Here is a 27,140-nt window from a genome sequence, read left to right on the forward strand (position 1 = left end):
TTCTATGGTGCAAATCGTGATTCTAACATCTCACTGCCCATTTGTTCAAATTATCTATGAAATCTCTAGCTAATTTGATTTTTAAAATCATTCAGAGGCAATTTCTGAATGTTTCGATCCCTATGCAGATTGGTTTAGTATGTATAAACCATTATTAATCACTTGATTTTGCTTTTCACCCTCCCTTTAAAGGGGTACTGTAATATTATTAAAACCAAGCAAAAATTCACGGTTAACTTTAGTTAAATATTTGAGCTTTTCAGCCCGTACAATCAAGTTCTGAGACAACGCTTTTCAAAAGTTCACCTAGTTGTCAAAGACGTTCTTTCTGGCTTCAAACAATGAGGACTTTGGTGAACTTTGACGTTTCTGGACCCACATACCGGATGTTCCTTCTTAACCCTATCGATATTGAGCAAATAATACTGCGCCCATTCGAAAAGGCTCTATTTGACTGATGGCAGTTTACAAAAGAAATTTTGGTATGGAATTTTAATAATTTGTTGTTAATAAATTGTGTCATGTTTGGTGACTTAATTACTTAATGATTGTATATCTTTTCAAGAGTCACGATTAATTAAAGATATCTCTTTCTTTAATCTCTTTAAAAACAATTCTTTTCTTCTACATTTGCTTTGAAACATCTCAGCTATTGGATGTTATCAGTGAAAGCGGAAGTAAGATGAGACTAGAAGTAAAGAACTCTAGCATTGGTAGTAGATCCTGGCACTAGTGAACAAATTTGAGGATTTTATGCCGCTTCCATCGCGCCTACACTAGTGAACAAATTTGAGGATTTTATGCCGCTTCCATCGCGCCTACACTAGTGAGAAAAAAATTGGTCGAGTTCCAAAAAATTTCCTACCACCTTCCCCTCAACCTAAAGGCGCGGAACACGGATGTGGGTGCTTGAATCTAGTTCGGCCGTCTACCGCCGCGATTGTCTCACATTTTGGAGGGAGAATTCAGAAACCGCTACCAGAGGGCCAACCGTTGGTGTGTTATCAAGAATATTCATTTTCGCCAAGTGAAGAATTTTGTTAGCTCAGTACTTCTAGTCTCATCTTACTTCTAGTAAAAGGTTATTATATTTACAAAACCTCTGTGTAATATTATCTTATTCTTGGGAAAAATGTGGGCTTTCAAAAATATAGCATAAAAGCGATTTTATTTTCGATGTACAACACTTGCGTTTAGCAATGCCTATAGTACAGTACAGAGTATTTTACTTCCTCTACACAGTCACAGTTTACTCCATAAAGTTGAAAACATCAATAGTTCGTCAAACACTTTGAGGTCTCGTTGCTAATTTGGGAGACTGAACATTAATTAATCCGTCCTAAATTATCCATCATTCAAAATGAGAACATGGGCTAATTTTGAACAACCGATAGGTCATCGCTCCTAAAGGGCTTGCTCCTATAATCCGGACTGATAATTTCCATCCTTGACACGGTTTGCTTCGTTTTTCGAGCCATAACGATTCTTTCGTCGATTTGAAACGAAGGCTACAATTCACATAAGGATTAAAAAATCATTAAACGGAGATATTGTTGAGTATATTATGTTCTGCCATCTGCGATTACGTATCATTCGTATTTTATTTATTAAGAATGAGGTTTCTTTGAGAAGATAATTTTTTCGTAAAAAGTACAAGTATTTATCGCTTGACGTCTCGTATTTTTAGTTCTAGCGTAGATGCGTTGGTTTTCAGAACCACTTGTGTTACACGAACGAAACGTGATCAAGGTCTCAGTGTAGGGTTCTATACGAGCGCCGTATTGGGTTTATTGAAGGACGTTGAAAGTATTCGTTTGTCGTTTGAAGGCTTCCCAGAGACTAGCGCAAGCCATTTTATTTTAGTTTTGTTTAATATGAAATGGGTTCTTACATTTTGGATGAGTTTTGCGAATCTCCATTTTGGGTACGTTATGTGTTTTTATTATCTTTACCACGGCTCTCATTATAACATTTACGAAGTTTTAAAATGGAGTAGAAATATTCAACGTTTGTATTAAACAGGACGCTAATTTGACATGGTACACCGATAATCCGGATTTTACACCGTGTTTTCAAAAGACAATTTTAGTCTGGGTGCCATGTGCAATACTATGGTTGTTTCTTCCCTTGGAAGTGTCTGTGATCGCCAAGGCGCCACGGAGAAGCTTTCATTGTTCTCATCTTTCCATTACGAAAAGTGTAAGTACTTCTATAATCAATGAGCTTCTTTGTAGGACACGAAATGAATGCTCATCTGTCAAAGCAGGATGCTCGGGTTCCCATGAACTAATTTGTGTTGTTTCTTCTGAGAACTTTCTCTCGAGAAGCGGACTGGATTTCTTAGTCCAAAGTTGGGGTAATTTTTGGCCCTTCATTGTGAAATGGCCTACAACTTTAGAAACACTTCTAGGCAAATCCCTGGGAACGAGCCTTCAATAAAGAGAATAACAGGGCCTTAGTTCTTGCGTTTTTTTTCTCGAGTCGGATGGAACTTCGTAGAATGTTCTTAAAATATAGTTGCTACTTCTTAACTTATCGTTTCAGCTCTTGGTTTTGTTACTGGCCGCAATTAGCGTCTTGAAATTTGGTAAACAAATATACTACGGTGATTTTCAAGTCGTTGACAATTTGGCGGTCATCTTTCAATTTGGAACTTACGTAAGACAATTTCAGTAAGACTAAAACATTTTGATTAATTAATTTGATCTCACTTGTTGCAGATCTTGGCGCTATTCCTCATTATTTACGACAGAAGGGGTGGCACGGTGTTGTCCGGGATCCTGACAATATTTTGGTTCCTCTTAACACTAAAGGAAACGATTACGCTGAGGTCCACCATCATGAAATATTATTTACAAGTTAGTGACAATGTTTTTCTATTTTTAGCTAACCTTAGCGAGTTAGATTGGTATTGCGAGTAAGAAATTAACATTCCCTCCCCACCACCAACCACACATCTAATTTGAATTTAAAAATATGACATTTTTCAGAACGACAAAGATGATTATTTTGAGCTGGTAATTCAGTCGGTGATTTACCCTCTAGTAGTAATAACCCTCGTATTACACACACTGAGTGACGCTGCGCAGCACTACGGGAACAATACGTATTCAATGGGAGACAAATCGGTAATATTCTAAACATTTTTTATCGCAAGCTTTATATTAGTAGATAACTTAGACACTATTTGCCAAGAACTAGTTGATTAGTTGTCGCTCCCAATTTAGCAAAGTGTAGGGCACAATATATCTCTATTGTATATAACAACAATTAAGGCTTTAGCATTACAAAGTGTCGAAGTCTTATGGTTACAGAACAAAATATCATTAACCAGAACATTATTTTCAAACTTGAAGAGATCAAAGGAAGATGATGCATCGTTTTGCTCTCGCGTGGTTCATTCATGGCTTACCAGGTAAATCTGGTCCCGTTCTTAGGAAAAAGTTATTTCAACTAAGGTGATTGTATTTTAATTCCAACTTTTGCAAATTTGTCTTTGAAATTTTTAATAAAATTGTAGCGCTCTGTGGAAAGGTTGGAAGAAAAACCTGGAGCCATCGGATGTGTACGACTTGAATGACGCGGAGCGAGCGCTGACTGTCTCGCAACTTTTCGAAAAACACTGGAAAACTCGAGCTAAGATCAAAAGTGACGGTGGGGAAATGGAAATGAAAAGATTTTCGGAAGAACGAAACAGAACAAAAAGTCTAAGCAAGTCGATGGCTTGGCCCTTGTTGAGGACAATCGGACCTTGCTTGATTTCTGGAGTGGCATTTCAAGTTTTGGCCGACGTAATGTCTTTTGCCTGCCCCCTCTTGATAGGGTAAATAATTTGAATATTTTGGCTACATTAAGACCATCACAAATCAATAATTAAGGCTAATCAGTTCTTGCATTGAACCCAGTTACCTTTTTGCAAAGCAACAGTCAGAAATGTGCAGTAACCTCAGATATAAAACTTTCTTTTTCTATTGGTCACTAATGTTAAAATTAAAGAACTTTAGTACTTGAGCTTATAAGGTCTTGGCAACACTGCAATGAGCGGAAAACTGGTTATTAAAGCGACACGACCAATTATAGATTTAACTCAAATCTGTCTTTAGTTCGATTATTGATTACTCGACGAGCGAAGAACCTTTCTGGAAAGGGATTTTCTATGCTTGCCTTTACGGCTTGGCCGGTCTCGCGCAATCTTTGTTGCAAGAAGGCAGCGCCATTTTCCACACCAAGCTAGGACTGAGACTCAAATCCGCCACCATGCACGTTCTGTACAAAAAAGTAAGTTAGTGTTATCATGATAGTGGAACGCTAGTTCGTTAATGAGATTCATCGAAGCAGACATTTCGCTTGACGAGCAGCGATCGACGTGACTTGACAATGGGCGAAATACTGAACACGATGCACGTGGACACGAACAGATTCCAAATTCTGTCGCCGCAACTGAGTCTTTTGTGGTCGGTCCCGGTACAAACAGTGCTGTGCTTCGCCTTCCTCTATCAAGAACTGGGATATTCAGCCTTTGCTGGCATCGTACCTATTGTCATTCTTCTTCCGCTTAACTATATCAGCACCAAGAAATACAAAGAGTTGCAGGTAAATGTTATGCAACAGAAACATCAATTGATTGATTTCGTAAACCCGATGAAGTTGCTAACGGTTAGAACGCAAATAATCTCCCCTTTGGTTTAGATTACGATAATTGAAGAAATGGTTTTATGTAAACAATGCAAATAATGCATAAAGGTACCTTCGCAAACGAGCGTAAAGTGAAAACTGAAAGCGGTATCTGAAGCAGATTGAAGAATTCAGTTTCAGCGTGGCCTTTCGCATACTAGACTAACGCGGATTTGTTTAAGCGGTTGTGCAAGCAGGCGCTGAATCCCATTTTCAGCTAATATCTGTTTCAATTAGATATTCCAGTTTCCTCTTGGGGCCACGTGATATATTTTGACCAATTAAGAGTTAATTTAGGGAAACCACATTCGATTTACATCATTTTTTATCTTGTCGTCCTGTTATTCTTCAATTTAGTTAATAGGGCTATTTTTCTGCCATGAAATCGGCCAAAACATTAGTACAAGAAAAAAATGCTAAAAGCTTGTCAAATAGTATGGGACACATCCTTGTGTGGTTGTGAAAGTATCAAGGATCGTGTTTCAAAACCTTGCATAGCAGAGAATATTCTATATAATATGGAAATCCCCTTCTTTCTTTCTATTTCGCAAAATGGAATGAACCCACCAACGAGGACTGTTCCTAATTTTCAATGTTTTTATAAAGTGCGTTAACATTAACAAACGCTTATCTCTTGCACTAGCCATCTCTACAAACTATGTTCTTAACTAGATGGCGCGATGGACGGAACTTTAATATCCTTGGAAATAATTAAGTGCGCCTATGCGATAGGTGTAGGAAAGAATCAGAAACGAATTTCCGATTCTAAAGCACAAAGCAGAACTCGAAAGCAGAAAGTGTTCAATCAGTTTAAGCTTCTGTACAGTGGATTCCGCTCGTTTGCGAAGGTACCTTTATACAATAATAAAAATAATAATAACCCCTGGTTATTATAGCTTAAAGTATCCTCATGTATTTTTTCCGTACAATTTTAGTATCTTAACAACCTTTTGCTACAATCAGAATGGGATAATAGAAGAACGACGACACTCTGTATCCTCTTAATACTTTAGTTATGTAACATGATTCTTCCCAGGCTCACCCCCCTTTTAGTTTGCTCTTCCGTTCTTCAAACTTCAAATGGGCATCGCACCGTGCTAGGGTGAATTCTATAACTATTTGCTACTAAATCCGCAGCAATCAACTCACGAACCTCATGGGACAAAAATCCACATGCCCTTGGCAAATAATTAGGCCCTAATAGAATAATGAAGAGGGAACTATTTATTGCGTAGGTGATTCGGTTTAGTAACCGAACTCTCCAAATTTTCTGATGTTCGGAGGAATCATGTCACAATTAAACCACTTTGTGGTACACCTCTCTCAAAGAGAAGTATTATATACTTCTGCTACAATTGACGTTTTGCTTTTACGACCCACGTTTTAAGCTGTATTCTCTAAAATACTCATAGAGTAGATCGTACAAGGCTTAGCGTATATTTTTTTCTCCTCCAAAATCATGAAATAAATGGCGCGTTGAACATTAACTCAAAATACAAATCACGCATTAAATTACCTCGTTCATTAGGTTGAGCTGATGAAACTCAAGGACAAGAGGATGAAAATGATGAGTGAAATCTTGAACGGAATTCGCGTCTTGAAGTTGTACGCCTGGGAGAGGTCGTTTCAAAGCAGTGTTCTTCAAATCAGGAAAGAAGAAATTGCACTCATGAAGAAACAAGCCTGCTACCAACCGATAAACATGTTTATAGCATGTGTCATACCTGTTTTGGTACGAACATTAATATTTAACTTGAATTGTATTGTAAAGAATTAGAGAGCGCGCTGTGCATCCTTATCCAAACGCATCGCCTTAGTGGGCGCCGTCGTTGTTAAAGCAAAGCGCGGATCACGCGGTTCCCCTACAAGTTGAGTTTCTTACGAGCTCCAACTTTGGCTTGGCGAAGGCTAGTGGGCGGGATTTATAAGTGCAAGACAAAAAAGGAGTTCGTAAGGAAAGTCAGCTTGCAGGGGAACCAACGTGGCCCGCTCTTTGCTTTCATCTAGATTCCCTCTCGGCCGAAAACACGAAGGGAACTCGACAGTATCTTGCTATTCCATTTTAGCATATCACTTTCTACCAATGAGAATCAGTTTTCGAGTACGTCACTGAGTAAGTATAGCGATGGACTGAGAGGGAAACCTTCAAAACCAAATCTGTTGGTGATTAACTGTTCAATTAAAGAGCTTACTTTCTCTTTTTCACTTCAATAATACCTTAAAAATAATATAATAAGTCCTTACATATATTATTGCTAAATATTCAGATTACATCACCGTGTTTCGCCGTGTACGTATTAATTGACGACGATAACGTTCTCACCTCGAGGATAGCCTTCGTCTCATGGCAGTTGGTACGATTACTAATGATGACAATGATTTCCTTTCCGGAAACGATAAACACGTTAGTTTTGGTAAGAATAGTGTCAAGCAGATTGAAGGGAAGGTCAAAAGATGAATCTTAACGAAAGTTTGTTTCTTTGTCCCGAATGCATTCCTATACCATTCATCTGATTGTAATGAAACTAGAGCACACGCTCGCATGAAGGTTTTGTAAGTGAATTGGTTGAGGCCCTCAAAGTTAGGACCGCTTTATGTTTAATCCATATAAAACAATCGATTTATTGAATTCGTAAATTGTAAAATCCATTCTAAACAAACTAATAAAAAAACTAGAAATTCGCGTAACCCTTGGCTTGAGCAGACGATATAAACTACCATGTAGGACTAGGAAGTAAAATGCCCGCGGTTGACTACACTGTATGCATTTTGGTGCATTTTTCTTGGTCGTAAATGAACAGCGTCGCTGCGCCGAGACAGTCTCTACACTGTTAGAAAAAAAGGTGTTTCAGGGGTGTTCGGAAATACCTTGAGGGGTTTATATACTCTTTTTAGAGTGTTTTTTAACTGAGATGGTGTTTTCTCCGTAAAAAGGTGCTAGTTGACTCTTTTAAGGTATTTTTTAAGGAACTGTTGATTCACTGGTACGTATAAACACCTTTAGGTGTTAATTGACCCTTATCAATTTTTTTTTAAAAACGGAAATAGTGTTTTTAATATAAATCTGTTTGAATGGTGCGAATAAACACCTTTGGGCTTTACTTAACACTTTTTAGCTGATATGGTGTTTTTTAAGTGAAAGGTTTTTGTTATGACCTTAGAGGGAAATCACCTATTAATTCTACCTGCATAGTGAAGCATCCTAAAAATATCCCAAAGATTTTAAAAATTGCTTTGGACTACCTTATACCAAATATTTGAAGGAATTCATACTTATTTTGATTTTTCAATCATTGGAAAATAATTCTCGAAGAGTTCAATATGTTGGAATGTCTTGAAATTAGAGTAATTCATAAAAAATACTTTAATTTCGCCTTGACACAGGTTTTTATCTCTCCGAGTGTCGATGACGTCACGGAGAGGTATTACACTGGACGTATCTGTGTGTCTGAGATGAAACAGAACTTTATAGCTACACAACTACTAAAAGAATCGTAATGCCGAAAAATATTTAAAATATTGCCATTTAATATTCTGCAAAAAGAAAATGTTATCGTTTTGAAAGATATATTTTCATCCTACTCGCTTTATATTAACTTTGATATGTGTGTAGCGTTTCGATTCAGATGCAATCTTCATTACTCGTTCTATATAAACTCTCACTTTTGTCATTCCAAAGTAGAAGTTGATCTTAAATAATTAAATAAATATAAGTGATATTAATTATTTTAATATTCAGTATTTTACGTTAATTATAGTTAAGTCGGTTTAAGAAACTTAATTTCTAAAATAATTTTAAACATAGCTATCTTTAACGTTATACTTCTAGGGAACACCTATATCAGAACTTTTGTAAATTAAGGGTATAAAAGGTGATTGATTCACATTAAGAGGTAAGAAAATGCGCAATTGCGTGAACCTTTGGTGGAAGCTCTGCCATTGGGAGGCTAGACGTTTCTCGTAACCCCAGCCGCTCGCCGCGTGTGGCGTATGTGGTGTACACGAAAGACTATTGCATGGTGTTGTTGTTAGAAGCCATTAGATACCGGTTGGCATTGGGTGAAACAATTGGTGGTTAGACAGTAGATGAAGGTGTAACGGGTTGTTAATGATTGACCTTAAATAAGTTGGATATAGAAACGAAGAAACATTTTTCGAATTTCTGTATACTGCGAGTGCGAACGCGGTCCGGAAATTGCTTCGATTTGCCAACTGCGACACACAGACACGTCCAGTGCAATACCTCTCCGTGACGTCATCGTCACTTAGAGAGGTAAAAATTCTACTTCATTACGCAATCTCCACACTTGTTACCTCTCCGAGTGACGTATGTCACGGAGAGGTTCTAAATTCGACGTGTCTGTCTGTCTGTCTGTCTGTCTGTCTGTCTGTCTGTCTGTCTGTCTGTCTGTCTGTCTGTCTGTCCGTTGTTATACCCACGTGACCGCGTTCGCAGTTTGCAGATCGGAGCAAACGTGTATTCAATTTCCAGACCGCATTTACAGTCCCGGAAATTGTATTCCACTTACAGGCTATAACTCCATTGTCTGTCTAACAACTGTTCATTTGTCCACCCCACATGGACACCAGTCTGAACTTTCTAGCTTCTAAACACCACCATCTTCTAGTCTTTCGCCCATTCCACATGGACACCAGTCTGTACACCTGGCTTCTAACACCACTATCTTCTGGTCTTTGTTTTTGTCCATCCCACATGGACACCAGTCTGTACACCTGGTTTCTAACACAACCATCTTCTGGTCTTTGTTTTTGTCCATCCCACATGGACACCAGTCTGTACACCTGGCTTCTAACACCACCAACATCCTTAAGGTTAAGACATACGCGGCGATCGGCTAGGGTTACGAGAAACGTCTAGCCTTCCAATGGAGGGGTCTTCCTCCAAGGTTCACGCAATTGCGATGTTCTTATCTACAGCCGCGATTCGAATCCCTTATATACTACCTATTTGAGTAAGTCGAAGCAACCGGCGTATGCTTCATTTCAAACGCCAATATTAGTCAAGTCTCTCTAGAATGTTTAATTGTTCTATATCAAAACGATGTAACGTTCAATAAGGCAAACAACTGACGAAGAAAATATTTAATATTAATTATATTTATTTTAATATTTAAGATAATCTTGTTTCTCATCTCAAAATTAATACGGAAAGAGTTAAAAAGCAGCTTATTTTTTTGTCTGTGTGTGTCCGTCCGTTGTTACACTAGTGCGTCGCGTTAGCAGTTAGCCTTGTGTTGATGTGTTAAGAAATCATACAGAACCTTAATATTCCCTTTTTACATAATATAAAGTGAATATGTGGAAGTATTTTTCGTAATTATGATGCATTTAGTAGTTTTGTAGCTTTAAAGCTCTGTTTCATTTTGATATTCCAAAGATTTTTTTTAATATTGTTATTTGAAATGGCTGTTTATATATTACTTAAGCTATACGACATCTGTATATAGAATAATCCTTGGTTTAGTGACTTCATGAAGAAACCTAAGACCTAGACTCCGGCGGGTAAAACAAGTATTATCCGCAATAGGCTTAGTGAAACAAAGTGTAAATTATTGAGGCCTGAAGTGAAGTAAACTTTTGGCTTTGATTTTCGTGTCTGAAATGAAGAGACATTAACGGTTCAGAGTGAGCCGAAAGTTAAATACACTCTTAAATAATCAGGTAAAGATTTTATAATAGAAGAAAAGATCATGGTGGCAATTAGATTAGTAAAAGGGCTAGTGGTAAACGAGTAGCTACAGACTTTTTATTCTCTTTACGGTGCGCTATGACTATTAGTGCGTCTGGGTATAATTTAGCTTTGGTGTTATTTAACGTTAACATTCGTGTTGGCAAACTAAGAATATTGTTGAGGTGAGACGAGACGATTGTGTTTACACTGAAAACCAGTTGTGAATGTAGCTACCAGAATATAGGGTAAACAGCTGAAGCGTAGACTTCATTTCCTGTTCTTTTCCCCATTGACTGATTTCCATGTGTCCAAGATTTATCCTTATTGGATGTAAAATGTCGTCTACTTTACTGTTTGCTATGTTTGGAATACTACTTCAATATTTCGTAAATTTTTACTTCAAAAAAGTGAAATAACTCCATATCTGGGTAAATAAGTTTGTAGTAGTAGACCTCTTGACTCGGAGAGGTAATATTTTGGTTTTCCCAACTTGTTTTTCTAATGGTATATACGACATACAAGTTTATCTGTACTTATTGGCTTCTGACAACACCATCATATAGTCTTCTGTGTATACCACATACACGCCAATCTGAAACATTGGCTTCTAATCCATTATCATCGTTGGGATTAAGATGTACGCGCGAGAAACGACTAGCCTCCCAATGGCAGGTCTTCGACCAAAGGTCCACTCAATTGCGCTTATTCCTACCATTTGTCAATCAATCGCCTTATATACCCTAAATTTCCAAAATTTGTGAAAACGGTTTACGCTAGAAGTCAAACGTCAACAATAGCTATATTTAAAATCATTTTAAGAATAACGTTTCTGTAAACCACCTAACTAGAATTAAGGTAAAATCCTGACGATTAAAAAAAATTAATATCATTTATATTTATTTAATTATTTAAGATAATCTTCTTTCTTCCGAACGATACAAGTGAAAGTTTATGTAGAGTAATGAAGATTGCATCTGAATCGAAACACTATGCGCATATCAAAGTTAATATAAAGCGAGTAAAAAACCATAACATTTTCTTATTGTAGAATATTAAATGAAAATATTTAGTATGTTTCGGCATTACGATTCATTTTGAAGTTTTGTAGCTAAAAAGCTCTGTTTCATTTCAATATTCCAAGAACATCTTTTGTATTAATATTTCAAATTTGGTGTTTACTTTTTAATTCAGCTTTACTACATTTATACAGGGTGCTTGTGAAAGGTCCATCAATAATGAAAGGGCGTATTTATTGGGTCATTTTGAGTCGAAAATGTTCTATGACATTTTTCCGTCCGGGCCACTGTTTTCAAGTTATGATTGGAGTAATTTACGGATGACCCCCTTAAATTTAATTAAGAAATTGAAAGACAGCGCTAATTTAATGAAGGGGTCATCCCTAAAATATTCAAATCATAACTCGAAAACCGTGGGTCGGACGGCAAAATGTCATAGAACATTTTCGACTCAAAATGGCCCAATAAATACGCCCTTTCATTATTGATGGACTTTTCGAAAACACCCTGTATATAGTGTAAACGTGAAATTAAACTTTCCTAGTTACACTGAATGCTACATTTAAAGATTTTGGTAAGAGTTGTTCGGTTTGGTTCCATGAATTCGTGTGTCTTTGAGGAGGTCTTGACGGTTCACAGTGAGCCGAAAATTAAATACACTTTTGAATGATATAAATCAGGTCCTTAAAAAGAACTATTGAGGATATACAGTAAAGGTTAAACGTAACCATTTCGCACGCGTATCAATTCTTACACGGTTGAATAAGGCTTACAGCAGAATAAACATTTACGCTTAATCCACTGGATTTGAGCAGCTATTTTGAAAGACTAATCTATGGTAACTCACGTGTTTTGAAAAACAACTATTTCAAAAAACACCTTTTACAGAGTCTATAGACACCTTTCTGGTATAATTATAAACCTCTATTAAGGGTGATGTTTTAAACCTAACAGGAATTAAAAAGCACCAACGTCAATGGAATTTAAAAACACCAAATTAGTCTCAAAAAGACCTTTTTTTTAAGGGTTTATAAACACATTTCTGGTATTAATATACACCTCTACTCAAAGTGATTAAAACATCTAACAGGATTTAAAAAGCACCTTCAGAGAAGGTATTATTTCGCACCGTTTTGAAAGGTGCGTATTGACATCCTCTCGGATGGTGCTTTTAAACACCAATAGAGGTGCTACTGGGGATGCATTAGGAAACACCTCTAAAGGTGTCAAACAGTTCCATTTTTTTTAACAGTGTACGGCGGAACCAAGCTAGACGTTTCATGTTTTTAAGCTTGTTGGGTACTTCCTCTGGAAGGGAGTTTATTATAGACTTCTGATGATGAATTTCAACCCTAATTCACAACTTTTAATTAAGTGTTACGATCGGTCTTGCATAGCCACGAACATAGATTTATTTCACCACATCCCCAAACGTTTCTCGTTTCTTCTTTTTCTTAAATGTGGACTGCAAGATATACGTTTTGTTGACATTACATATTTTGATTAAACAACGGCCAGTTGAAAAGATTTTGCAAAGACCTTTTGTTTTTAGAGAAATAATCGTATAAGATTGCTATGTTGACCCTCCCATTATTGAAAGCTTTTCGAAATTACACCAATTATTCATTACAGGCGCACGTGTCAGTGACAAGAATTGCAAACTTGTTGAGTCGTGAAGAAAGAAAAGATTACGTGGAGCGTATGGCTAGCGACACCCAAGATGGTAAGTCAGTTTCACGACTAATCGAGAAACTCTGGAAATTTAAAGTAGAACAAAGCTATGGTTAAAGATACAAACGTGAACTTGAACGGAACAAAAAGAGAGAATTGAAGAAATTTTGTAATTTAAAGCTAGATTCCAACTTGACGGAAAATACGACGGAAACCCGGTAGAAAGGGGTTCGACTGAAAAATCTTTACGCCGAGCCCGACGGAATTTCCGTTCGGCCGGGCGTAAGTTGTGTTCTATTTTTCGGTCGTATTCGGCGTTACGCCGGTGCCTCAGCCCGTTGCCTACGCTATATCGTAGGCAACGCTCAGCCAATGAAATTATCCCAGTGACCACGTCGTAAATTTCAAGAGCGCACACTCGCGCGAGATCGATTGATAGCCGCCATTTTTTGTTGTTGACCAAGGCTTATCGGAAACATGCCACAAAGAAAGAAAAATGGAACTAATGGAAGTAAAAAGAGATAATATTTTAATAAAGAAGACTTTATTGAAGAGGTTAGAAAATATCCCTTGTTGTACGACCTAAGCGACAAGGGGACAAAGATACCAATTCAGAGTGTGAAATAGATGTTGTGGAAACCATTCAAATCTGTCACGTGACCCAAAAATATCTACCCCCAAACTCAAAATTCAGTTTTTGTGTGAATGGTATATAAGTTAAAATTTCTACCGTCGGCTGTGTGATTTCCGCCGGTTTTTTCGGTCAAGTGGATATCTAGCTTTAAGCTAGATTCCCACTCGACCGAAAAAATCCGGCGGAAATCGCACAGCCAACTGTAGACATTTTAACTTACGCCGACGTCCGGCGGTAGACCGTTTACACTACGACTGAATTTTCAGTTTGGCGGTAGATATTTTTGGGTCACGTGACAGATACGAGTTGTTTCCACAACATCCATTTCACACTCTGAATTAGTATCTTTGTCCCCTTGTCGCTTAGATCGTAAAATAAGGGATATTTTCTAACCTCCTGAGTAAAGTCTTCCTTATTAACATCTTATCTCTTTTTACTTTCGTAAGTTTCATTTTTCTTTATTGGTGGTATGTTTCCGATAAACCTTGGTCAACCACAAAAAAATGGCGGCTATCAATCGATCTCGCGTGTGCGTGCGCTCTTGAAATTTATGACGTTGTCGACAGTGGGATAATTTCATTGGCTGAGACTCCGGCGTAACGTCGAACACGACCGAAAAAATAGAACACAACTTACGCCCGACCGAACGGAAATTCCGTCGGGCTCGGCGTAAAGATTTTTCAGTCGAACCCCTTTCTGCCGGGTTTCCGTCGTGTTTTCCGTCGAGTGGGAATCTAGCTTTAAGCTAATCTTAACGTCCCATTATGAGAGAATGAATATGTATAAATATGCATATCCATGATGAGAGTGTAATATGGCTTTAAATAATGAATTTAGAATTATTTAATCCATCAAATTTCGAGCAAGGAGTCGAATCAGTCGATAAACATCGATAAAATAAATAAATAAATAAATGTTTTTCTATGAAAATTTCAGCAATTGAGATTCAGAAGGGAACGTTTTGTTGGAACCAGGAAGAGCCGGCAGCGGCGTCTCTTCAGGACATCAATTTGAAAGTGTCTCGCGGCTCGTTAGTGGCCGTGGTGGGTCCGGTGGGTTCTGGCAAGTCCTCGCTCTTGTCCGCTTTGGTGTCCGAGATGCCGAAGGTGGAGGGGGAGGTGAGAGTGGCCGGGCGAGTGGGATACGTCACTCAACAACCGTGGATCCAGAACACCTTACTCAGAGAAAATATACTCTTCGTTGACGACATGAACCGAGAAAGATACGACAGCGTCATACAAGCATGCGCCCTGCAACCGGACCTCGACCAGCTACCATCTGGTGACGAGACGGAGATCGGAGAAAGAGTACGTATCAATGGAAAAATGATAGCTAACCTATGCCCAATGTACGTATGATACGTGCTTTGTCTTTAACCGGGAAGATAAGGATCTCGCCTTAAAAGCGTAAAACAAAGCGCTGTCTTTAATTTACGTGCTGTTTATCATAGGGTATAAATTTGAGTGGCGGTCAAAAACAAAGGGTCATCATGGCCAGAGAAATTTATAGAAATGTTGATGTGTATCTCTTGGATGACCCACTGGGGGCAGTTGACTCGCACGTGGCCAAACATCTCTTCGACGAAGTCATAGGAACAAATGGATTACTTCGTAACAAAGTAAAAAGCCAATTGTCTTTTATTTCTCACGAGAGAGCAAAGCTTAACATTTCCAAGAATAAATTGGCGAATTTAAATTTGCTAATTGTATATTTTGGAAATGTGATCAAAATATCCTGGCGTAGTAAGCCAATAACTACCGCAATAAACCCATGTAACCCTTGATCTCTCATCCATCAAGTTGAGCCTGTTTATGTTATATCCTCGTTGCTTGACCAATTCCTCCTCAAACAGACGAGAGTTTTGGTGACGCATAACCTGAACTTCGTACGAGAAGTGGACGAGATCTTCTTTATGAACAACGGACGAATCATCGAGAGGGGAACCTATGACGAAATCATGAGTCGTCAGGGAATGGCCAGAGATTATTTTGCTCAACACATGAACGACGATGACAAAGTTGATGCGTCGTGAGTAAACTGAGGCTATGTGTATGTTATATAATGATTATGAACAATGTCCAGCATCGGAAGAAAGGTTTAAGTTATAAATTTGACGTGATCCAAGTGCCCCAGTGTTTTTCTTTGTGTACTACCGGCATGCCGTTCGATCCCTCTCTTATTTTACCCATGAGCTAAACATATCTTGCACGTATATCTAAACAACTTTAAATTTACAAAACGGGTTAGTCAGCGGCCTTCCTTTAGAAAAAACCGCGTATTAAATCCCATGACTTGCAGATGTCAAAAGTTGACAACTTAAATCCTGTTAGCAGGTATTTAGCGCTGCCTCTAGTATGTTGCACTATCTTCTGTCTACGCCATTCTATATTCTACGTTCGTCACAATGACGTTTTTTCCCGTCCATTTCTTTGTCATGATCAGGCACCCTCCTGTTTCACGTCAATGTCAATGTCCAGTTCGACTTCCAATCCACCTGGTTTTCCATAATCCGAAGATTCCAAGCCCCCAAAATTATTCACAAATAAGTACACTTGACTAAAGTCTAAAACACTAATTAAAAGCCAAAATCCGGTTACACCTTATAATTTGAGCAACTTAATGTCGATTTCTGCAATCCCGCCTAGTACCTCAATGTAAATGTGTGTAAAGCTTGCGTGGATTGCTCTAATTTTGAGCTCTTAGAGGTGATTCTTGGAAATTTATTATTTTACAGGAAGTTAAATACTGTAGTGCAAAGATTTCATGATATTGCATCCAAAGGAAAAGTATCGGACGCGGATGAGGCGAAATTGATGACTAAAGAGACTCTCGAAGAGGGAAATGTATGTACATACTGTCACGGACAGGGATGTTGATTTTTTTGATTTAAATCGGATTTTTTTTTATTTTTATTGAACTACTAGTTAGTAAATTACCAACATGAAAACTTTTGAGTCAAAATTAACAAAAAGCAAAATAATCATGACATTTAAGCAGCTATTGGATATTTTCTACAAAGTTATTTTTATTGTTTCTATTCAAATGCTTGTACAAAAAGACTAGCTTGACCACTATTTCATTTCCCAACCTATTTCGAATCTTACTCCAGTTAGAATTGACCACGATTGGCACGACAAACTGGAGTTCTGGGAAAAACGAAACAGATCTGAAATATGCCAAAACCATGATTGTTTTTACCTCTCCGAGTGACGTATGTCACGGAGAGGTTCTGTAACGATCGTGTGTGTCTGTCTGTGTGTGTGTCTGTGGGTGTGTCTGTGTGTGTGTCTGTGTGTGTGTCTGTTGTTACACCCACGTGACCGCGTTCGCAGTTTCCAAATCGGAGCAAACGTGTTCGCCATTTCCGAACTGCTTTCACAGTCACGGAAATAGCTCCTCTACTTGAGTTCTCACACCACCATCTTCTGGTCTTTGTCCATCCCACACGGACACCAGTCTGTACTTACTGGCTTCTAATCACCAACATCTTTTGGTCTTCGTCCATCCGACATGGACATCTGTCTTTACATACTGGCTTCTAATCACCACCATCTTCTGGTCTTCGTCCATCCCACTTGGACACCAGTCTGTACATACTGGCTTCTAAACACCACCATCTTCTGGTCTTCGTCCATTCCACTTGGACACCAGTCTGTACATACGGACTTCTAATCACCACCATCTTCTGGTCTTCGTCCATTCCACTTGGACACCAGTCTGTACATACTGGCTTCTAATCACCACCATCTTCTCGTCTTTGTCCATCCCACTTGGACACCAGTCTGTACACCTGGCTTCTACACCACCATCTTCTGGTCTTGGTTTTTGTCCATCCCACATGGACACCAGTCTGCACACCTGGCTTCTACTCCATCGTCATCGTTGGGTTTAAGACATTCGCGGCGATCAGCTAGGGTTACGAGAAACGTCTAGCCTCCCTAGGGTGGGTTGTCCACCAAAGGTTTTCGCAATTGCGGTTGTTCTTGCTTTTAACTGTAGTTCGACACCCTTATATACTACCTATTTGAGTAAGGCAAAGCAACCGGCGTATGCTTCATTTCAAACGCCAATATTAGTCAAGTCTCTCAAGAATGTTTCATTGTTCTTTATCAAAACGATGTAACGCTCAATAAGGCAAACAACTGACGAAGAAAATATTTAATATTAATTATATTTATTTTAATATTTAAGACAATCTTGTTTCTCAACTCAAAATTAATACGGAAAGAGTTAAAAAGCAGTCTATCTTTCTGTCTGTGTGTGTCCGTCCATTGTTACACTAGTGCGTCGTGTTAGCAGTTAGCCTTGTGTTGATGTGTTAAGAAATCATACAGAACCTTAATATTCCCTTTTTCCATAATGTAAAGTGAATATGTGGAAGTATTTTTCGTAATTATGATGCATTTAGTACTTTTGTAGCTTTAAAGCTCTGTTTCATTTTAATATTCCAAAGATTTTTTTAATATTGTTATTTGAAATGGCTGTTTATATATTGCTTAAGCTACACTACATCTGTATACAGGGTGTTTCTGAAAGGTCCATCAATAATGAAAGGGCGTATTTATTGGGCCATTTTGAGTCGAAAATGTTCTATGACATTTTTCCGTTCGGGCCACTGTTTTCAAGTTATGATTGGAGTAATTTACGGATGACCCCATAAATTTAATTAAGAAATTGAAAGACAGCGCTAATTTAATGAAGGGGTCATCCCTAAAATATTCAAATCATAACTCGAAAACCGTGGCTCGGACGGCAAAATGTCATAGAACATTTTCGACTCAAAATGGCCCAATAAATACGCCCTTTCATTATTGATGGACTTTTCACAAACACCCTGTATAGAATAATCCTTGGATTAGTGATTTCATGAAGAAAACTAAGACCTAGACTCCGGCGGGTATAACAAGTATTATACGCAATAGGCTTAGTGAAACAAAGAGTAAATAATTGAGGCCTGAGGTGAAGTAAACTATGGGTTTTGATTTTCGTGTCTGAAATGAAGAGATTTCAACGGTTCAGAGTGAGCCGAAAGTTAAATACACTCTTAAATAATCAGGTTAAGATTTTATAATAGAAGAAAAGATCATAGTGGCAATTAGAATAGTAAAAGGGCTAATGGTAAACGGGTAGTAGCAGAAGTGGATCATATTACAGCTCCCTAGAAGTACAGGACGATATAACATCGCTGTGCATCAGCATTGTCTCCCAGCACTGAAGGGAAGAGGGTAAATGCGAAACGCAGCGGCGAATTTGTGAACTAAACCAGAGGAATGATTTTGGCGCGAAAGAAATTTTTAAAAAGTGGGAAGCAAACGGAAGTAAGTGGTAGCCAATGAAAAAAGGTTTGAGAGAGAAGAGCGCTGAAGGAAACAAGTTGTTCCATATATAGTGTTGGGTTGTGAGTATAATAGTAGAAGTCCACTTTATGTTTCCGATTTTAAAAAATAACTGGCCGGTCTGTAGGTATTTCGCTCAATTTTTAAAGGCTTGTGTTGGAAGGGTAATTAATATGAATTCAAATGATCAAAATAGCCTTCATCATGATAGAACATTTTTCATACATGCCTAATACAGCACTGAGTTTCCACCCATTTAAAGGTTTTTAGCGGGAATAGTTGGACAGATTTATTACTAATTATAGGTTAGAAATTTGCTTTCCTTCTTTAAGTCTGACAAATTTTTTCAATGCTTTAACGTTTTCCGTTTGCGAAAGATGCTGGTCAATATTTTTCAGTTTTACAAAACTTTTTAGTTGCTTACGGTTAAGTGCTTTTAATATCACATAAATCGTGTTCAATGTGTCTTTCATTTGGGCATTGTAATTAAATACATTGATCCTAGGCCTTTTTCCTGATTAGCAAAAGAAAAATAAGCCATTCTAAATCAAAATTATAACGCGATAACAAGTTTCACACTAATCACGACACTGACAGCCATTCCCATCAACCGGAACTTCCGTAGGCTAACGTAACTCCAGATCCGGGTTAATGGGCAAACTAAACTTGTGAAACTGAGCTATAGATGGCGGGCTTGGATGTCCTGGAAGAAAACGCTGTATATAAAAGCATAACCTACGTCCAGTACTTATAGGGAGCTGTAATATGATCCACTTATGGTAGTAGCTACAGACTTATTATTCTCTTTATGGTGCGCATTGACTATTAGTGCGTCTAGCTACAATTTAGCTTTGGTGTTATTTAACGTTAACGTTCATGTTGGCAAACTAAGAATATTGTTTAGGTGAGGCGAGACGATAGTGTTTACACTGCAAACCAGTTGTGAATGTAGCTATCAGAATATAGGGTAAACAGCTGAAGCGTAGACTTCATTTCCTGTTCTTTTCCTCATTGACTGATTTCCATGTGTCCAAGATTTATCCTTATTGGATGTAAAATGTCGTCTGCTTTACTGTACATTCGCTATGTTTGGAATACTGCTTTAATATTTCGTAAATTTTTACTTCAAAAAAGTGAAATAATTCCATATCTAGGTAAATAAGTTTGTAGTAGTAGACCTCTTGACTCGGAGAGGTAATATTTTGGTTTTCCCAACTTGTTACCTCTCCGAGTGACGTATGTCACGGAGAGGTTCTGTAACGATCGTGTGTGTCTGTCTGTCTGTCTGTCTGTGTGTCTGTTGTTACACCCACGTGACCGCGTTCGCAGTTTCCAAATCGGAGCAAACGTGTTCGCCATTTCCGAACTGCTTTCACAGTCACGGAAATGGCTCCTCTACTTGAGTTCTCACACCACCATCTTCTTGTCTTTGTCCATCCCACACGGACACCAGTCTGTACATACTGGCTTCTAATCACCACCATCTTCTGGTCTTCGTCCATCCCACTTGGACACAAGTCTGTACATACTGGCTTCTAATCACCACCATCTTTTGATCTTCGTCCATCCCACAGGACACCAGTCTGTACATACTGGCTTCTAATCACCACCATCTTCTGGTCTTCGTCCATCCCACTTGGACACCAGTCTGTACATTCTGGCTTCTAACACCACCTTCTACTGGTCTTCTGTCTATTCCACATAGACACCAATCTGTCTCATTGGCTTCTACTCCATTATCATCGTTTGGTTTTAGGATATACGCGGCGATCAGCTAGGGTTACGAGAAACGTTTAGCCTCCCTAAGGTGGGATCGCCACCAAAGGTTTTCGCAATTGCGCTTTTTCCTTACTATTATCATGGAAACGAATCGTATATATACCCCAAATTTGAAAAAAGCGGGCAAGAGGGGTACCCTTCACTTTAAACGTCAATATTAGCAAAGTTTGAGATGATAATAGGTATAACTTTATTTTAAACGATTTAACTAATATTAATGTTAATTATTGAAGATTAAAATAATTAAAAATAATTATATTTATTTAAATATTAAAGATAATCTTGTTTCTCAACTCAAAATTAATACGGAAAGAGTTAAAAAGCAGTCTATGCTTTTGTCTGTGTGTGTCCGTCCATTGTTACACTAGTGCGTCGCGTTAGCAGTTAGCCTTGTGTTGATGTGTTAAGAAATCATACAGAACCTTAATATTCCCTTTTTCCATAATATAAAGTGAATATGTGGAAGTATTTTTCGTAATTATGATGCATTTAGTACTTTTGTAGCTTTAAAGCTCTGTTTCATTTTGATATTCCAAAGATTTTTTTTAATATTGTTATTTGAAATGGCTGTTTATATATTACTTAAGCTATACTACATCTGTATATAGAATAATCCTTGGTTTAGTGATTTCATGAAGAAAACTAAGACTTAGACTCCGGCGGGTATATTAAGCATTATCCGCAATAGGCTTAGTGAAACAATGAATAAATAATTGAGGCCTGAGGTGAAGTAAACTTTGGGCTTTGATTTTCGTGTCTGAAATGAAGAGACATCAACGGTTCAGAGTGAGCCGAAAGTTAAATACACTATTAAATAATCAGGTTAAGATTTTATAATAGAAGAAAAGATCATGGTGGCACTTAGAATAGTAAAGGGCTAATGGTAAACGGGTAGTAGCCACAGACCTTTTATTCTCTTTATGGTGCGCATTGACTATTAGTGCGTCTAGCTACAATTTAGCGTTGGTGTTATTTAACGTTGACATTCATGTTGGCAAACTAAGAATATTGTTGAGGTGAGACGAGACGATAGTGTTGACACTGCAAACCAGTTGTGAATGTAGCTATCAGAATATACGGTAAACAGCTGAAGCGTAGACTTCATTTCCTGATCTTTTCCCCATTGACTGATTTCCATGTGTCCAAGATTTATCCTTATTGGATGTAAAATGTCGTCTGCTTTACTGTATTATTCGCTATGCTTGGAATACTGCTTCAATATTTCGTAAATTTTTACTTCAAAAAAGAGAAATAATTCCATATCTAGGTAAATAAGTTTGTAGTAGTAGACCTCTTGACTCGGAGAGGTAATATTTTGGTTTTCCCAACTTGTTAATTATAGGTCTTTTCTAGTTACGTTTTTTAAACTATTTCTTGGAATCTTAGATAACATTTTTTTTAAATAAATAATAAATACTTGATTTTAATCAAATGATTTCTTAAAAAAATCGCTTGATTTAAATCCAACTGATTTAAATCAAACAACCCTGGTCACGGAGCTAATATATAATTAACTGTTTAAGGTCGAGCTAAAGCCAACTTGGGAAGGGGGGAGGGGTTGTTCATATGCCTTTAGTTTCTGCTCATTTCCAAGCAAGGGTTTCAATTAAAAAATTTCAAGTCTTTACAAACCGAAAGACAACATTTCAAAGATTACAACAAAATTGTGAAAAACTTTTATTTTTGAAATTACATTAAGTTAAGTGACACTAAATTTAAAGTTCTAATTCCAATATATCTTGTCTTTCCGTCGTTTAAATTGCATAAAATTTTGCATACACGCGCATTTACACCTACGCTAGTGGTTAATCGAGACAGTTTTGGAAAATGTCAATTATTTAACTAATTAAGTCACTAAATAAATTAGTTTATTCGCTTAATTAGCTACATAATTGACATTTTGCAAAAGTGTCTCGATTAACCACTAGCGTAGGTGTAAATGCGCGTGTTTGCAAAATTTTATGCAATTTAAACGACGGAAAGACAAGATATATTGGAATTAGTAACTTTAAATTTAATGTCATTTAACTTAATGTAATTTCAAAAATAAAAGTTTTTCACAATTTTGTTGTAATCTTTGAAATGTTGTCTTTCGGTTTGTAAGTCTTGAAATTTTTTATTTGAAACACTTGCTTGGAAATGAGCAGAAACTAAAGGCAAATGAACAACCCCTCCCCCCTTCCCAAGTTGGCTTTAGCTCGATCTTAATAGAGAAAGGGTAAAGAGACGCAGTCACTTTTATTATTTTTTTTTTTTTTTGCATTTTCAGATATCCCTGTCAAAATTCGTACAATATTTTAAAGCCTATGGGCTAGTATGGTGTATTATCTTCACTCTAGCTATTGTCTGTTGTGCAATCTTTAATTTAGCGGCTGTGTATTGGCTGTCGCTGTGGTGCGCGGACACCAAAGCAAATCTAATAGAAAACCCAGACTTAAAAACAACCCGTATAGCGGTCTTTGTTGTTCTATGTCTAAGCTTCTCGATTATGGCATCGGTCTTCTCAATTATCAACTTGTTTCGCTGTCTACGAGCGGCAAACTGTCTACATGGTAAAATGCTCGATAGCATATCTCGCTGTCCCATGTCTTTCTTCGACACGACCCCTGTTGGAAGGATACTCAATCGTTTCTCCCAAGATATCGACACCCTCGACCATCAAGTACCTCCAATGTTAAGAATGAACGTTTACGCATTAATATTTGTAATTCTTTCGACGTTGGCAAATGCAATTTTTTTACCATTATTCATAATTCCTTGCGTTGCTGTAACTTTCGGATACATTTTACTTCAGGTAGGAACTCGACTTTCCTCTTTCTTACAAGCAATTACTCAGTATCACTCGACCTGGAAAGTTTTGTGGATGTACATACATAAGAAAATCGCATTTGATTTGACATGTAGAAGAATCTTGCGCTGAGAAAAATGAAGATTTAAATAATTTCGCATTACTTGCATAGAAGCGTCCAAAACCCAAAAGCAATAAATCTAATCAAAGTGTAAACTGAAGATAGGCCTTGACATCACGGGAGTTAAAAAATATGTTCTCCGCGAGCAGACGTTAGGCCTTCGGTAGACTCGAAGGTGTGAGGTAACCAGGAAACTAGTTGAAATGTGTACAGTTGGTGAAGGATGATGAATTGGGGTAAAGTCACCTTCCGCGGACACGGGCTTGGCAGCACTGAATAAGACCGGTCTGCCCGTCGACAAGACCTTTATGCTCTAAAATTTATCGTTTAAACGCTTGGTTTAGGCCTACAGGAGATATTCCCATTAAATAAAATTCGAAATAATGTAATGAGAAGTTACACATTTACATATTTTTAGGAGTAGGAAAATTCCTAACATTTAAACCAGGAGGCCAGGGTACTTGGTCGTGCAATTTATCTGCCAAGTAGCCTGGCCTCTTATATATTTGCCAACATTCCAAGGATTCAGCGAACCAGTCGCTCTAGGCCTAAAGCTGGCGGTGCAACCTTGTTGGAAGTAATGAATCGATCACAGCATAATATTCAGGACGCGCATTGCCGCATTCACGGTTAAACTTGGCTGAAGTGAAGAATTACACCTAAAAAACCAAAAGCAACTAGCTATAAGTGATATATTATTTGAAAATATAATAGGAGCCAGATCTTACCGCCTTTGTGTTCGAGGGAGATCTTTTACCGAATAATTTTCTAATTTCACCTATTATGAAGGATTTCTTGCGTTTTTGTAGCGTTTTTTCATGACGAGCAATCGCCAATTGAAACGTTTAGCCAGTTTGAGAAATTCCTTCCTGTTTTCGCACGTGGGAGGATCAGTGGCTGGCAGCACTGTCATCAGGGCGTGTGACGCCGGAGAGAACTTCGAAGGACGCTTTCTGAAATTGATCGACGAAAGCACTGCCGCTAATTACATGATGAATATGGTCCAAAGGTATCTCCCGCACTGATTTTAAGTGTTGGTAATTAGCGAAACAGATTGCAAATTTATGTTATGTCGAATTTCGAATGAAAACTGAAAATTAAATATAGATGCAAATTAAAGCAGACCTTCCAAGCTTAATTTCAACTCCACTTTCTTTTAGTGGTTCATAAAATACTTTCTTCCTTTTCAGATGGCTAGCAATACGTTACAATCTCTTGGGCAATTGCTTGATGTTTTGTACCGCTTTTTTCATTATTTTGAACAAAGAGACTATGTCAACCGATTTTGTGGGAATGATTTTGGCTAATGCAGATTATGTAAGTATAAACAAGTAAATCGACTTCTTTTCTAGAACTAAATTAAGTTCCCCAATATCCCTGTCGTCCTCGAATATTTGTTTCGCACTTATTTCTGAGGACGATAGCTGAAACATTTTTCATGCTAAGTGATTATTTACCTCCAACAATTAAGTACCAATATTATTATTGATCTTATAGCTTCTACAAATGATCAAACTCTTTATAACTTCATTTACTGGTTTGGAAACGAATACCGTCTCCATAGAAAGGGTTGACGAGTACTGCCATTTGCAGTCAGAGGCCGAGTGGGAGAAACCAGAATCTCAACCGCCAGCCGATTGGCCTCAACGAGGAGAAATCGTATTTCGCGACTACAGCACCAGATATCGAGAAGGCTTAGATTTGGTCTTGAAGGACATAGATGTCAGGATCAAAGCTGGAGAGAAGGTGGGCGTGGTGGGGCGGACAGGAGCGGGAAAGTCGTCGCTGACGCTGGCACTCTTCCGTCTCATCGAGGGGGTGCGAGGTCAGATCGTCATAGACGGGGTGGAAGTGGAGGGATTGGGCTTGTCCGATTTGAGATCGCGGCTGACCATCATCCCCCAAGAGCCCGTCCTCTTCTCGGGCACACTCAGACTCAATTTGGATCCATTTGGACAAAAAGATGACCATCGACTGTGGGCCGCTCTTGAACACTCGCACCTGAAATCTTTCGTGACGTCACTCGAGCAGGGACTGGATCACCCCGTGGCCGAAGGAGGTAACAACTTGAGCGTCGGGCAGCGTCAGTTGGTCTGCTTGGCCCGTGCCTTGTTGAGAAATACCAAGATTCTTATCTTGGACGAAGCGACGGCCTCGGTAGACATGGACACCGACGATCTCATTCAAGAGACCATCAAGAAGGAATTCGCCAACTCTACCATTGTCACCATCGCGCACAGAATAAACACCATCTTGGACTACGACAAGTAAGTTTGCCTACTTATTAAACCGAATTAAAATGATTGGCTAATTTATCTTCATTCAACTCTTCATAGGGTGATGGTTCTCGATCAGGGCCAAATTACGGAATTCGACTCTCCACATGCCCTCTTGAAGAATGAGCAATCAATGTTCTACGATTTAGCCAAAGACGCCAATATACTCTAGATAACCTTCAAATTAAACCTTGCAATCATTGTTTCATACATTACTAGTTTAGCCAATAACCTTACCGGTCTATATATGATACTCTTACTTAATTACTAACTTCCAATCATAGACCTTTCTTCTAAAAACTGTCAAGTTGATGCCTAACTGACTGCGGATTTTCTAGACATTTTAGTTTGAAACGTTGATCATTTATTTTCAATTAACGAAAACACGTTTGATGAGGTTGCTCGATGCTTCTGTGGTTCAAGAACCGTAGAAAATAATGAAGAACTGCTTCTTTTATCACTTTAATAAAGTTTCCTTTTTATTATGCCTATGATTTGAAATATTCACCGATTGCGATTATATTTATGTTACCAAGAATACCTACAGATATTTTCCTGATAAAACAACCGTAGAATTATTATCTTTAGCCATAGGTGGATCATTTTACAGTTCCCCAGTAATAGGGAGCTATTATGTGATCCACTTACACTTAAGACCAAATATTTCGTCGCAAAAATTAACGCTTGCTAAAAGGGATGAAAGCGAGAAGCCTCTAAATTTGTTATCGATGTAGTTAATGGTCTTAGCTTCAACAAACGACGCCGCAAAACTACATTCTTTCCGATTGAAACTTAAAGTCCAACCATGGCTAGGAATCGATTTAATCCCCGAACAATGGGGATCGCTAAAGTCGAAGACCCATTCACACCACTTTATCTCTGGCATCAGATGAACTTGAAACACTCATTACCTGTACTTGCAGAACACCTTGTGTAAAGAAGTTCGAATGTAGACGGTTGGGATTAGATTTCTCAGCAATGTGCGCACACTGTCACTGTGTTAGCTGTAATAATAGATCTTCGTAGGGGTGTGCGAATACCACTTTTTGGGTACCGAACCGGTTATCGAATACTAAAAACTTTTCCTTATCAAATATCGAATCGAATAGTTTATTCCAAATCGAATACCGAATAGTTAGGCCTTGGTAAAGGT

The 27,140-nt window shown here is 38.1% G+C and overlaps 1 protein-coding gene across 1 annotated transcript; it reads left to right on the forward strand.

The window, feature by feature from the left end:
- The first annotated feature begins 1,739 nt into the window (after positions 1–1,739).
- Positions 1,740–26,476, forward strand: LOC149708725 (ATP-binding cassette sub-family C member 1-like). The gene is made up of 23 exons (XM_089863856.1): positions 1,740–1,924; positions 2,023–2,199; positions 2,545–2,658; positions 2,721–2,858; positions 2,991–3,128; positions 3,357–3,415; positions 3,521–3,823; positions 4,104–4,278; positions 4,339–4,593; positions 6,203–6,406; positions 6,942–7,088; positions 13,015–13,105; positions 14,624–14,994; positions 15,138–15,305; positions 15,540–15,715; positions 16,422–16,530; positions 23,072–23,717; positions 24,234–24,288; positions 24,358–24,448; positions 24,521–24,720; positions 24,902–25,028; positions 25,209–25,978; positions 26,048–26,476. Exons 1-23 carry the CDS (start codon positions 1,880–1,882, stop codon positions 26,157–26,159), a joined length of 4,671 nt encoding a protein of 1,556 aa, XP_089719982.1. The 5' UTR covers positions 1,740–1,879; the 3' UTR covers positions 26,160–26,476.
- The last annotated feature ends 664 nt before the right edge of the window (positions 26,477–27,140 follow it).

Source organism: Phalangium opilio, unplaced genomic scaffold, assembly GCF_054372755.1.
Source record: "Phalangium opilio isolate 3A_F unplaced genomic scaffold, DU_Popi_V2 ptg000013l_1, whole genome shotgun sequence".
Classification (NCBI taxonomy): Eukaryota; Metazoa; Arthropoda; class Arachnida; order Opiliones; family Phalangiidae; genus Phalangium; species Phalangium opilio.